This window comes from Miscanthus floridulus, chromosome 3 (genome assembly GCF_019320115.1).
Source record: "Miscanthus floridulus cultivar M001 chromosome 3, ASM1932011v1, whole genome shotgun sequence".
NCBI classification, from domain to species: Eukaryota; Viridiplantae; Streptophyta; class Magnoliopsida; order Poales; family Poaceae; genus Miscanthus; species Miscanthus floridulus.
Genome location: NC_089582.1, coordinates 127,851,013 through 127,864,053, shown reverse-complemented (window position 1 = coordinate 127,864,053; position 13,041 = coordinate 127,851,013). Strand labels below are relative to the sequence as shown.

The 13,041-nt window shown below is 43.8% G+C and overlaps 1 protein-coding gene across 1 annotated transcript; it reads right to left on the bottom strand.

The window, feature by feature from the left end:
• Nucleotides 1-2,002: 2,002 nt before the first annotated feature.
• LOC136544403 (probable E3 ubiquitin-protein ligase XBOS36) lies at nt 2,003-2,839 on the bottom strand. Its single transcript, XM_066536581.1, has one exon. It carries the CDS (start codon nt 2,837-2,839, stop codon nt 2,003-2,005), a length of 837 nt encoding a protein of 278 aa, XP_066392678.1.
• Between the last annotated feature and the right edge of the window lie 10,202 nt (nt 2,840-13,041).

Below are 13,041 nucleotides of genomic sequence, written 5' to 3'. Positions count from 1 at the left end.
CGAATCTTTTAAGCCTAATTAGACTATGATTGGACACTAATTGTCAAATAACAACAAAATGCTACAGTAGCATTTCGCTAAAAAAATTGCCAACCAAATAGGCCCTAGTATAGAGTAGAGAATTTCGATGACTATAATAAAATATTTTTTTTAGAAATGAAAATAGAGGTCGACAAGTGCGGATAGCCTGATGACTTGTGAACTGCAGAGCTGTGCTGTGAACTGTGAAGTGTATTTGCTTTTCGGTCCTCGTTTATGTTCATAATTATGGATAAAGTCCAATTTCTTGTTCTTTGACTTTACATGGAGCAAAACGGTCCAATTTCTTGCTCTTGGCTTTATATGGAACAAGGTAGAATAGGAGAATGTGATAGGTTTTTAGTTTCGGAGAAAACATGCTTTTTACTACTAGTATTTACTCTCCCACCCCAAATTATAAGTCATTGTAATTTTTTTTGGAGATTTAAAATATCACAAGTTTGACCAAATTTATAAAATAAAGTAATAACATTTATAATACCAAATAAGTATCATTAGATTTTTTATTAATTATATTTCTATAGTATATAGTATACCTATTTAATGTCATAAATTTTGTAATTCTCTCTATAACTTGATATGCTTTAATTCTCCAAGAAAGTTTAAATGACTTGAATTTAGAATGGAGGGAGTAGTAGCTAAGTGAATGTCGTGTTAATTTAAGGCCAAAATTTTCTGTTCCTTAGTTTCTTCTATGAAAATAAATTGATTTTATTGAAATTTTGACGAACCAAAGATGCTCTTAATATTGAAACGATCGACAAAAGTGCTAAATGGAAGTCAATTCGATAGTCATGTTATATCACTTAGGGTTTAAAACTAATTTTTATTAAGCAAAATTGCTATAAAACATGTATGTGAACTTTAATAAAGTTGGAAATACAAATTTTATAGATGACAATGAAATACTTGCTGCTGAAAAATAACCTTGCTAGCTAATATTTTCAATAGCTTAGAAATGCAATTTGAAATAGAGTTCAACTCAAAACTTAAAATTTCCAAGTCTATTGACAGTTAGACACTGCTATGTTTAGCAATTTATTGCGAAAGATTGGATTAAGGAGTAGGGTTATATCATGGCTTGTTTTAGTAGCCTAATATACCCTCTAAGGTATAGCAAAAGTGGTTTGGGGATTGAATCAACGGTTTAGACATGTTAAACGCTTTAAAATTCGTGTGTGTCACTGTTTCGGGCTGGTTAGCCGCGATCACCGTGCTCGGGCGCTCGGCATCGCCGCGTTGGTCGCGTGTGTGCGTGCGCGCGCTGCTGCGCATGGTCGGCCGTGGCCGCCTCTGGCCTGGCCAGGTCTCGGCTGCCGCTGGCCCTACCGCGCGGAGCCGCCGCCGCTGCTGCTGACTGCCCCGCACGTGCCGCGACGGAGCCGCTGCCAGCGCCATCAACTTGCCGTCGTGTCCGTACTGCCGACCTGCCTCATGTTGCGATGTTGCCGCTACCAACGCCATTGCGACACTATGCTGCTGCCACTTGCCTTGTCCCAGTTCGCACGTGGGCTGCCCAGCGCCGTCGTCCTGCCTTAATTGCGCTGCGGCCGGGCATGTCATGCCCCCACCTGCCTCCGCACGCGCGCATGTGGTTTGGCCGTAGTGTCATATAGCGTGTGCACAGTGTTTGATCGCTATCACTAGATTACAGGTTACATCAATTTCAAATGTTTGAGTTTAGATAATGTACACTAACGTTCATAATACAGTGAACATGAGTCATCACATCAAACAGAGACTCAAAACGTCCAACTCATACTCCATTCACTTGCTTTAGAAGAAGTGGCATCCTCGCTTTAACAAATTAAGATCTGAACTGCTGAATTCCATACAATCCAACCACAGTATAGTCCAATCACTCTACCCAAAGAAGCATTTCCAGATTTTTCACAAGCTTCCCACGGTACATCAAACCCCCAAACATAGCAAACTAGAATAACTAAATCTGACAACCTAGATATTAAATACACTCCAAATTGCTCATTAATTCATCACAAACATAGCACCATAAACTAGCAGTCAGGAGGGACTCACCATTGCTCGTGAGGACAGCGGCGTGCATCACGGTACGGCCGCCCGGACCCATGCTCGAACCTAGTCCGGGCACCTCCTCCTCCTCCTCCGCGTCCCTATATGTCTTTAAGAGCACGCGCACCATCCCCAGGGACCCGGCCGCCGCCGCCATGTAAAACGGCGACTCCCCAGCGCCGCTGCACAGCCCCATGAGCCCCGGGTCCGCGGCGGCCAGCGCACGCGCCGCGGCCTCGTGGCCTCCCCGCACGGCGTCGTGCAGCGCCGTCTCCGCGCGCCGGTTCGTGGCCCGGGTCAGGGCGCGCAGGGAGCACGCGGGGGAGGACGAGGAGGCGACGAGGAGCGCGACGACCTTGTGCGCCCCCGCGCGCGCGGCGAGGTGGAGCGGGGTGTCGAGCGCGGCGTTGCGCGCCGCGAGGAGGCGCGCGGCGAGGTGGAGCGGGGTGTCGAACGCGGCGTTGCGCGCCGCGAGGAGGCGCGGGGCGCGGCGGAGGAGGAGCGACGCGAGGTCCGCATGCCCGCCCGCGGCGACCACGTGGAGGAGCGTGTTCCCTCCGGCTGTGGCCGCGGTCTCGAGGTCTGGGGCCGCCGGGTCGGCCAGGAGCGCCTTGACGAGCCGCCGCTCGTCGCCGCTGCGCGCCGCGCGGAGAAGCGTGGCGCCCATGGTCGGCGGTGTGGTTGCCAGCGGGCGCGGGGTCGGGCAGGGGGACGCGCTGGTGGTGGGCGTGGACGGCGGTGATGTCTCCGCCGCCTCCGGCGAGGCCATCGTGCGGGCGGGCGTCGGATGGTGGTGTGTCATTTGGACTTATTTATGCCTCCGCTGTAGCACCAGTACTGCACCACTGTAGCAATAAAAGAGAGATGTGGAGAGAGAGAAAGAGGGAGGGAGGAAAATAAAATATGGAGTAGTTGGTATAGAAGATGGGATAGAGATAACATGGCTGCAGAAGAAACTAGGAGCCAGTTTAGTTCCACTTCATTTTACCAAATTTTTCAAGATTCCTCGTCACATCGAATCTTTGGACGCATGCACGAAGCATTAAATATAAATAAAAAATAAAACTAATTACACAGTTTAGACGAAATCCACAAGACGAATCTTTTAAGCCTAATTAGACTATGATTGGACACTAATTGTCAAATAACAACAAAATGCTACAGTAGCATTTCGCTAAAAAAATTGCCAACCAAATAGGCCCTAGTATAGAGTAGAGAATTTCGATGACTATAATAAAATATTTTTTTTAGAAATGAAAATAGAGGTCGACAAGTGCGGATAGCCTGATGACTTGTGAACTGCAGAGCTGTGCTGTGAACTGTGAAGTGTATTTGCTTTTCGGTCCTCGTTTATGTTCATAATTATGGATAAAGTCCAATTTCTTGTTCTTTGACTTTACATGGAGCAAAACGGTCCAATTTCTTGCTCTTGGCTTTATATGGAACAAGGTAGAATAGGAGAATGTGATAGGTTTTTAGTTTCGGAGAAAACATGCTTTTTACTACTAGTATTTACTCTCCCACCCCAAATTATAAGTCATTGTAATTTTTTTTGGAGATTTAAAATATCACAAGTTTGACCAAATTTATAAAATAAAGTAATAACATTTATAATACCAAATAAGTATCATTAGATTTTTTATTAATTATATTTCTATAGTATATAGTATACCTATTTAATGTCATAAATTTTGTAATTCTCTCTATAACTTGATATGCTTTAATTCTCCAAGAAAGTTTAAATGACTTGAATTTAGAATGGAGGGAGTAGTAGCTAAGTGAATGTCGTGTTAATTTAAGGCCAAAATTTTCTGTTCCTTAGTTTCTTCTATGAAAATAAATTGATTTTATTGAAATTTTGACGAACCAAAGATGCTCTTAATATTGAAACGATCGACAAAAGTGCTAAATGGAAGTCAATTCGATAGTCATGTTATATCACTTAGGGTTTAAAACTAATTTTTATTAAGCAAAATTGCTATAAAACATGTATGTGAACTTTAATAAAGTTGGAAATACAAATTTTATAGATGACAATGAAATACTTGCTGCTGAAAAATAACCTTGCTAGCTAATATTTTCAATAGCTTAGAAATGCAATTTGAAATAGAGTTCAACTCAAAACTTAAAATTTCCAAGTCTATTGACAGTTAGACACTGCTATGTTTAGCAATTTATTGCGAAAGATTGGATTAAGGAGTAGGGTTATATCATGGCTTGTTTTAGTAGCCTAATATACCCTCTAAGGTATAGCAAAAGTGGTTTGGGGATTGAATCAACGGTTTAGACATGTTAAACGCTTTAAAATTCGTGTGTGTCACTGTTTCGGGCTGGTTAGCCGCGATCACCGTGCTCGGGCGCTCGGCATCGCCGCGTTGGTCGCGTGTGTGCGTGCGCGCGCTGCTGCGCATGGTCGGCCGTGGCCGCCTCTGGCCTGGCCAGGTCTCGGCTGCCGCTGGCCCTACCGCGCGGAGCCGCCGCCGCTGCTGCTGACTGCCCCGCACGTGCCGCGACGGAGCCGCTGCCAGCGCCATCAACTTGCCGTCGTGTCCGTACTGCCGACCTGCCTCATGTTGCGATGTTGCCGCTACCAACGCCATTGCGACACTATGCTGCTGCCACTTGCCTTGTCCCAGTTCGCACGTGGGCTGCCCAGCGCCGTCGTCCTGCCTTAATTGCGCTGCGGCCGGGCATGTCATGCCCCCACCTGCCTCCGCACGCGCGCATGTGGTTTGGCCGTAGTGTCATATAGCGTGTGCACAGTGTTGACACAAAATGTGACGCACTGTGCCTCACACACAGCAAGCCGAAAAGCGTAGCTTTAATCGGGTTCCCGGGTGTTTCGTGATCCGGAAGCGTGCCAGTCAGTTTGACCTGAAAACTAACAAGGGATAAAACAATTAAATGTCAAACCGGGAACATGTCAGGTAATACCGGACAGTTCCACATATACGGCCCTGAAGCCACTTACAACGACATACGGCTATAGAGAGCTGTCTGCCAACAAGTTCATAAAACATTCTGCTAATCATAGGGTAAATACACGTAAAGACCTAATTGCCGAATGCACGTGCATGGGAAGACACGTTTGAACAAGTGAAATTAATTATGAGTTAACGCATAACCAAGCTCGGCAATCCAGCCGAATTGGGATCCATGAAGGAGGAACATACAAATAAAAGCGATTAAACTAAACTAAAACCTGCATCTGCCGCACGACACCTAGTTTCGTTAAAGCTTAAACGTGATTAACATGCATGAACCCGCAATATGTGACAATCTAGATTAAAACAATTCAGCCACTATGAGCATGTTATCTGTTTTTGCAGGGGTAATATAAGAGTAAACAATGATCGTTGAAGCACGAATAAAACCACAAGAGAAAGAAGGCCGAACAATATCAATCTAGATTGGGCAGAAGTGTGTTACAAATATATAAGAAGTTTAAAACATGCAACACTGGATAACTTAATGAATCTATTTAGATTTGCCATATCTAATATAGAGCCGATAACTATCTCGCTTTCACTAAGCATATGAGTAAACGCCTGCCGCACGGTATCTACTCATAAACGAAGCATAAGCAAAGACTTCTTGATTGTCAAGCAAAGATCCGCCGCACGATCATTGAAAACAAACAAGACTACTTGCACCATGTCTAAATCCACCGCATGATACTAAACATGATAGCAAGGTTGTCGGAACTTACGGAGGTCGACGGATCGATGACTCCTCTCGAAGAACTCGACGACACGACAAGAAGACTCGAAAGTTGGCACGGGGCCGGTTGTATTGATTTGGTTGTGAACACTTATTACAATGGTCGAGGGTCAATATTTATACCCTAGACAAAATGTGAGTCCCAAAGGACTACGATCTACAAAGGAACTTCTAAACAAACTTGGAAACTTACGATTCCTTACCCTAAACTTATAAATTCCTTTATTAATACAACTCTCATCTTTCCGATCGGTCTTGCCTGCCATCTTCTGTTTTCCCGAATGGAGTTACCGCCTTCCAGAATAACCGACCGCACAAGCATTTAGCCGACCGCTTGCGTTGTTTGCCGAACACCCTTCTCCCCGCATGTGGGCCTACCTGTCATCTTCCAGAATTGACCAAAATCCAGTGTTAACACATGCCCCCTCAATTTCGGGATAAAAGTTGTTTTATTCTGAAATTGACCACAAGCTCTTTCACCCTCTTAGGTCATCACCGTTCAAAATCGCAGTCGCTGCCCAAGAAAAGCTTTCAGCGCAACCTCGGACCTTCCTCAAATCTTCAATGGCGACCCAGGATGAAATCCCAGAGGCAAACCTTATTTATATTCGGCAATTTTTTCATTTTATTCTTCCGCTCCTTTCTTGATTTACTCCCTTCTGATTTCAATCATCTTCTACAGGAGTACAAGAGCCAGATTTTGATCCCTTATGCTGCCAACCCCGATTCTTATTTCCTCGGCCCAATGGGAAATCCTGACCCCTCTGAGATCATTGAGAAGGAAACCCAAAGGATTCTTTTCAAGTCTGGGATTACTTCACCAAACCGATGGCCAAACACATTCAAGAATTGGCCATTTCCCCCAATCACCGGATGGCGCAACTGGTATAGGAGAATGTTGGAGAAGAGCAGCAGCCACTGGGAAAGTCAGGACATCAGTCATTGTCTGGAGTTATCTTTAGCTGAAACACCCAGGAATGATTCCCTTCTGATAGCAGCTTCTCATTTTTGGTCTGACGCTACCAATGCCTTCATCTTTGGTCATGGTATTATGACCATCACTTTAGCCGACATATTCATGATGACTGGTTTGAATGTGTCATTGCCAGTATATCCTCATAAGTACAAAAGCAAGAGTAATCAAAGAGCCGTCAGTTCTGGATGTGGATGGGTCAAACATATCCAGAACTATATGAATGCATCCGGCACCGTTTCTGACAAAGAGTTGAAAGCCTTCATGAACATGTGGTTATGCAGATTCATCTTCTGTGGAAAATCCAATGAACCAACCCTGAATCACATGGTAATGGCTGAAGACCTAGCTGCAGGCACCCAGATCCCATTAGGCAAATATCTTTTAGGGTCGGCCTATCATATGATGCATCAAATCACCCTTCAGATGCGCCAAAGTGGAGAAATTTCTTGTGTGAATGGTCCCTGGTGGCTAATTCAAATGTGGCTCCAATTATATATGCATCAGATAACCCCTGTGAGCCTCATCAACCTAAGTTTCCCCTCAGTTAACTATGCTGAAGGCAGCACAGCGAAGGTTAAGGCTTGCCAGACTTATGGGGAAGCAGCAGCATCTATAAGCATTGATATAGACATTGGTCATCTCTTCAAGCTATTTTTCAAAGGATTCGGCAATGTGCTCTGGTTTCCTTACAGAGAAAATGAAGATCTGACTCTACCCTGCAAGTTTAGCTATGAAATTGGTTGTTCAGGCCAAGAACCCACAGAGATCTTCAATTCTTTTATCAAACCTTGCACTTTGCCAGCCGAATTTCATCATGGGAGATTAGTACAGTCCACCTATGAATTTTATTATCCAAACATGGTGGCCAGACAATTAGGGTGCGGCCAACTGCCTCCAAAATTCCTCTTCTCAACAATCATAAAATCAAGGGAAGTAATAACAGAAGGAATGGAAGCCAAGAAGGTCTTTGAACTAGGATGGGAATTACCCATATATGAACCATCTCCATTTGGGCTAATAGATGCTGCTCATCCCCTCTTTGTCTCTTGGTGGCAAGAATGGCATGCTCATATCTTCAATATATCAGCTCATTCTCTATGCAAAAACTTGCAACCCGATTTTGCTTCTGACAGTGAGGTAATTTTATTATGCTCATCATTTCTTGTTCTTGAATCCACTTCTTATTTTAACATCTGGTCATGCACAGGATCTTGAGTTCACTCCCCCTGCCAAAGCAATTCAGTATTATCCGGCTGGTCCCAAACCTGCTCTGGGGTTTGATGCTCCAGACTTAAAGGAATTCATGAAAACTCCTGTAACTTTGGATTCAGCACCTTTAAAGGCATTCATGAAAACTCCTACTACTTCAGCTGCTGCATCTTCAAGAGGAAAAAGCAAAAGGAAAACACCTGAAAGTTTCCTCTTACCCAAGAAACCAAGGACCAAGAAAGCCAGATTACCTCCTAAGGTATGAATCTTTTATTTTTTATCAGGTCAACAATTTCACTTAGCAGTAAGCCTGACTACCTTTATATCCATTACTTCCATTGCAGCCACAAGTTGAAATTCCAACACTGGGCAATACCTCAGCACCTGCAGAACCAACCCCTGAAGTCTCTACTGAAGATGAAGAAATTCATGATAGAGAAATTTCGGAGACTCATGAGGCTGAATGTTTAAAGGCTCATAAACCTGATGAGACTATAGGTAATATTATTCAACCAATTCTCTTTTCCTTTCTCTTTAACAACATCTATCTCTTATGCACATTATCATTTACTTTACTGAGAATAGATGAGATCTTAGATGAACTGGCAAGGGAAACTTCTCCTAATCAATCTCCAGATCCGTCTCCTCTGAACCTTCAATCAAGTCCTCCAGCAAGCCAGGGTATAACCCATCCTGATGACCAATCAGCCCAACAGGTAATGCCTTGCCTCATACTATATTTTAGCAAAATTACCCAATCGGCTAACACCTTCTTCCTTTCTCTTTGTCTAGAAGAACATCACTAAACTGACCACCAGTTACTCCTTCTCTATTGAGGACTACATTATTGAGAAAGGTGAAGAGATCACTTCTCATCAAACTTTGTCACTGGAGAATCAGGCTCGGCTAAAAGAAGTGATTATTCTGCTGAATAAGGATACCATTAGTCTGGTTCAGGATGCAGACCAGATAAAAGACCTCCTTGAACTCATTGATCAAGATATTCCTTCTGCTCTCAAGGCTCCCCTAGAATCTGCAGCCCATCTTGATGATCACTTCGCTATGGTGAGAAGGGCAACCAAGAACATATCTTCGAGGGCCGCTCTGCAGAAGGATAGATCTTTGAAAAAACTGGAGATTAAAGATCTTCATTCTCATATCCAGACTACGAGAAATTCTTTGGCAACCTTGGAGCCTGAACTGAGATCCATGGAGGATGAAAAAATCAGACTAGAAGCTCAACTAGCCGAACTGAATGCCAAAATTCAGTCTCACAGGGCACATATAGCCAATCTGCCGAAGAACATAGAAGCAACTTCACTAAAGATAGCTTCGACCATCAAAGAAGACCAGCAGATCAAACACAAGTTATCCAGCATCCAGAGTTCTGAAGATGAAGATCAAAAAGTGCTAGATAATGTTAGCCGAATCAGGACCGAGGCCATAGAAGCAATCAATCATCTTCTGAACCAGTAGACATTAGGCTTGTAATAAACTTTAAGTGTGATACCCTTTGTCCTTGATTAAACAACTTTATGTTCATTTATTTTCATTCGTTCGGAAAAAAGTAATCGGCCATTTCCCCTTAAATTACTCGATTAGAATGTAGCCGATTGTCTCCATCCTTCCGATAGCCGAACGAATCCAATCCAAATACTATGAGGGTATAGCCGAACGATGTTGGCTCCAATAAATCATGGAGATATTCAAGCGGCGTTCGACTTAACTCAGGCCTGGCCCAATCCAGTAACGGCCCATCCGAAAGGGAACAAACCTACTCCGCCGTTCGGGATTCTCGTCCCACAACCCCGTGGAATTCGCCACGATCTTTCGCTTCGGCTTATAAATAGCTCCTTCCATTGGTCTTTATCACTATCTTTGCCTCAGCGTTCTCACATCCGTCTCTTCCACTTCCTTCGTTCGATTCATTCCAGAAGGAAACCCTAACCTCCGTCAAAGCAAATGACGAACAGCGGCAATCGTGGCAAGCGTTCTGCCGACGGAGAGGCTGAAGGAAGCAGAGCATCGCGCTGTCGGCGCCGCGGGTATGATTCGGTTCTTTGCCCCCTTTGTAATTTCCTCGTTCATCTCTTAATTCCGATTTCTCCTTCCCCATTCATCAGGATAAGAGTCATCAGCTCCAGCCAATACCATCTCCTCCCTCCGGTGTCGGCAGCTCAACCGGGAACTCCATCATCCGGCTCCTCCGGGTCTTCCAGCTCCTCAGGCTCTTACCATTCCAACCCTTGGGGTTCGGCAGAGCCAGCAGATGCACACCATCCATACTCCCACGAAGAGGCGCTTAAGTTTCGCCAGGAGAGGGACGAAGCCCGGGAGGAGCTAGGCGACGTCTCCAAGAAGTTCGGCATCGATCAAGCCGAGTGGGAAGATCAGCGGAAACAATTCTGCGACGCCATCACCGGTTTGATATCTTCATTTAGTTTTATCATCCTGATTTCCTTTGCTTGCCGACCCATTTCTTCTTTCATGCCCAGCTCTTTCCGCGGAGAATAACCGCTTGAAGACGGCGGCGAACAAGATTGCCGACAAGGTGAATGCTCAGGGAGAGACACCCGAGGCACGCCTTGATGCTGTGGACGGCCGCATTGATCAGGCCGTCATCCAAGGTGTGCACCTCGGTGCTTCTCTCGGGCTGGCGGCAATGACCTCCCAAACCAACGAGGACTACTCCTCCCAGCCAGTTGGCTTTGTTGAAGGACGCCCGGACGAAGTCGACGACATCGATGAGCGTCTGGAAGCCTACGACGATCATGCTGCTGCCCTTGCCGAAATCACAAACTCCCAATCCGTCCTCAATAAGTTATTTGAGGAGTAGTTTGTATTAGGATGAACTTTCATAAATAATCTCATCCTTTGGAATGATATTTACTTCTTTGATTCTTTTCGGTAAAATCCCACTTGCGATTGTCAGAAAAATACCGAAAACAACCCAGTTTCGGATAAACATTCCTGTGCTAGAGGCGATGCAAACTGCATCGGCTATTTTGCGCTAAAGGCGATATAAACGATATCGGCTATTTTCAATCTCGTATCTGATTTTTTAGGCTAAAGGCGATATGAACAATATCGGCTATTTTCTCAGTCTTGTATCCGATCTTTTAGGCCAAAGGCGATTTTCTCTCTGTCGGTTTTTCCGATCTATATTCACGAACCAACCTCAACACTGGGGTAGTATTTCTTAAGAAATCTTCCATTAATAGCTCTGGTAAACTCCTCCCCAAATAAAGTCTTCAATATATATGCATTGCCAGGTACACACTCTACTATTCGGAAAGGACCTTCCCAATTTGGAGACCACTTGCCGAACGCTCTATCCTTTGTTCCAACCGGCAATACAGTTTTCCAAACCAAATCTCCTTCTGCGAATTGCTTCAGCCTAACCCTTTTGTTATAATACTTGGCGACGCGTAATTTATTTTTCTCAATATTTTCTAATGCCTTAAGACGAATCAAATGTAAATCTTCCAATTCATCCATCATCAGATTCTTATAGTCTTCTTCTGCCAATTCTTTCTGTAAAATAACTCGCCTTGATTCTGATCGTAGTTCCCATGGTAACACAGCATGATGTCCATAAACCAGTTCATAGGGAGATGTTTGAGTGGATCCATGACAAGCCATTCGGTAAGCCCATAATGCTTCATTAAGAACCAAGTGCCATTTCCTTGGTTTTTCATCAATCTTCTTCTGGATAATTTTAATCATAATCTTATTTGATGCTTCTGCCTGACCATTAGCCTGTGCATAATAAGGAGAAGAATTATATAACTTAATCCCCATACTTTTGGCAAAGTCACAGAATTCTGAAGAAGTAAACTGAGTTCCTTGATCAGTTGTTATAGTCTGAGGAATCCCGAATCTGTGAACTATATGTTCCTTAACAAAACTGATCATATTCTCTGACGTTACCTTCTTCAAAGGGATAGCTTCAACCCACTTGGTGAAATAATCTGTGGCCAAGAGCACAAATTTGTGTCCCTTACTAGAAGGAGGATTGACCTGACCAATTAAATCCATACCCCATCCTCTGAACGGCCAAGGCTTGATTATAGGATTCATAGCAGACGCTGGAACTTTTTGAATATTGCCGAATTTTTGACAATTGTGACACCCTTTGTAATATTCAAAACAATCTTCCAGCATAATTGGCCAAAAATAACCAGTTCTCCTAATTATCCACTTCATCCGATAAGCCGACTGATATGCACCACACAATCCTTCATGAACCTCATACATCACTTCCTTGGCCTCTTCTTGACTTAAACATTTGAGCAATACTCCATCGATGGACTTGTAATATAACTGATCATCAAGAAACACAAATTTGAGAGCTTTATACCTGAGTTTTCGGGAAACCTTTTGAGATGGATCTTTCAGATAATTGGTAACTTCGTATCTCCAATCACCATCCACTTGATCAGTATTTAAAACACCTTCTTCTATAGCAAAAATTTCCCGACTCTCTCGATATCCAGAAGCAGCTTGAGCTAACTTATTTGCTTCTTCATTGCACTCTCTAGGGATATGATGCAAGGTCACTACCAGAAAATTCTTCAACAGTTCTCTACACTCCTCATAATATTCTCTTAATACATTGTTCTTGCATTCATACTGACCATTCAGTTGATTAATCACCAACTCAGAATCTCCAAAAATTTCAACAGCATCGGCCTTTACTTCTATAAGAAACCGAAGCCCTCTAAGCAACGCTTCATACTCTGCCTGATTATTAGTAACATGAAAGTCAATAGGAACCGCATACTCAAAAGTCTTTCCTTGTGGGGAAATCAAGAGAATACCAGCACCACCACCTTTGTTACAAGATGATCCATCAAAGAACAAGGCCCAAGGCACAATGCTTATCGCCTCAACAGAAAGATCCCGATGTTGGGTAATAAAATCGGCAATAATTTGACCCTTTACCGCCTTAGCCGATTCGTATCTCAAATTAAATTCTGACAATGCTAAAATCCATTTGCCAATTCTTCCATTCAAAATTGGCATTGATAACATATGTTTGATCACATCAAAGCCAGAAACTACCA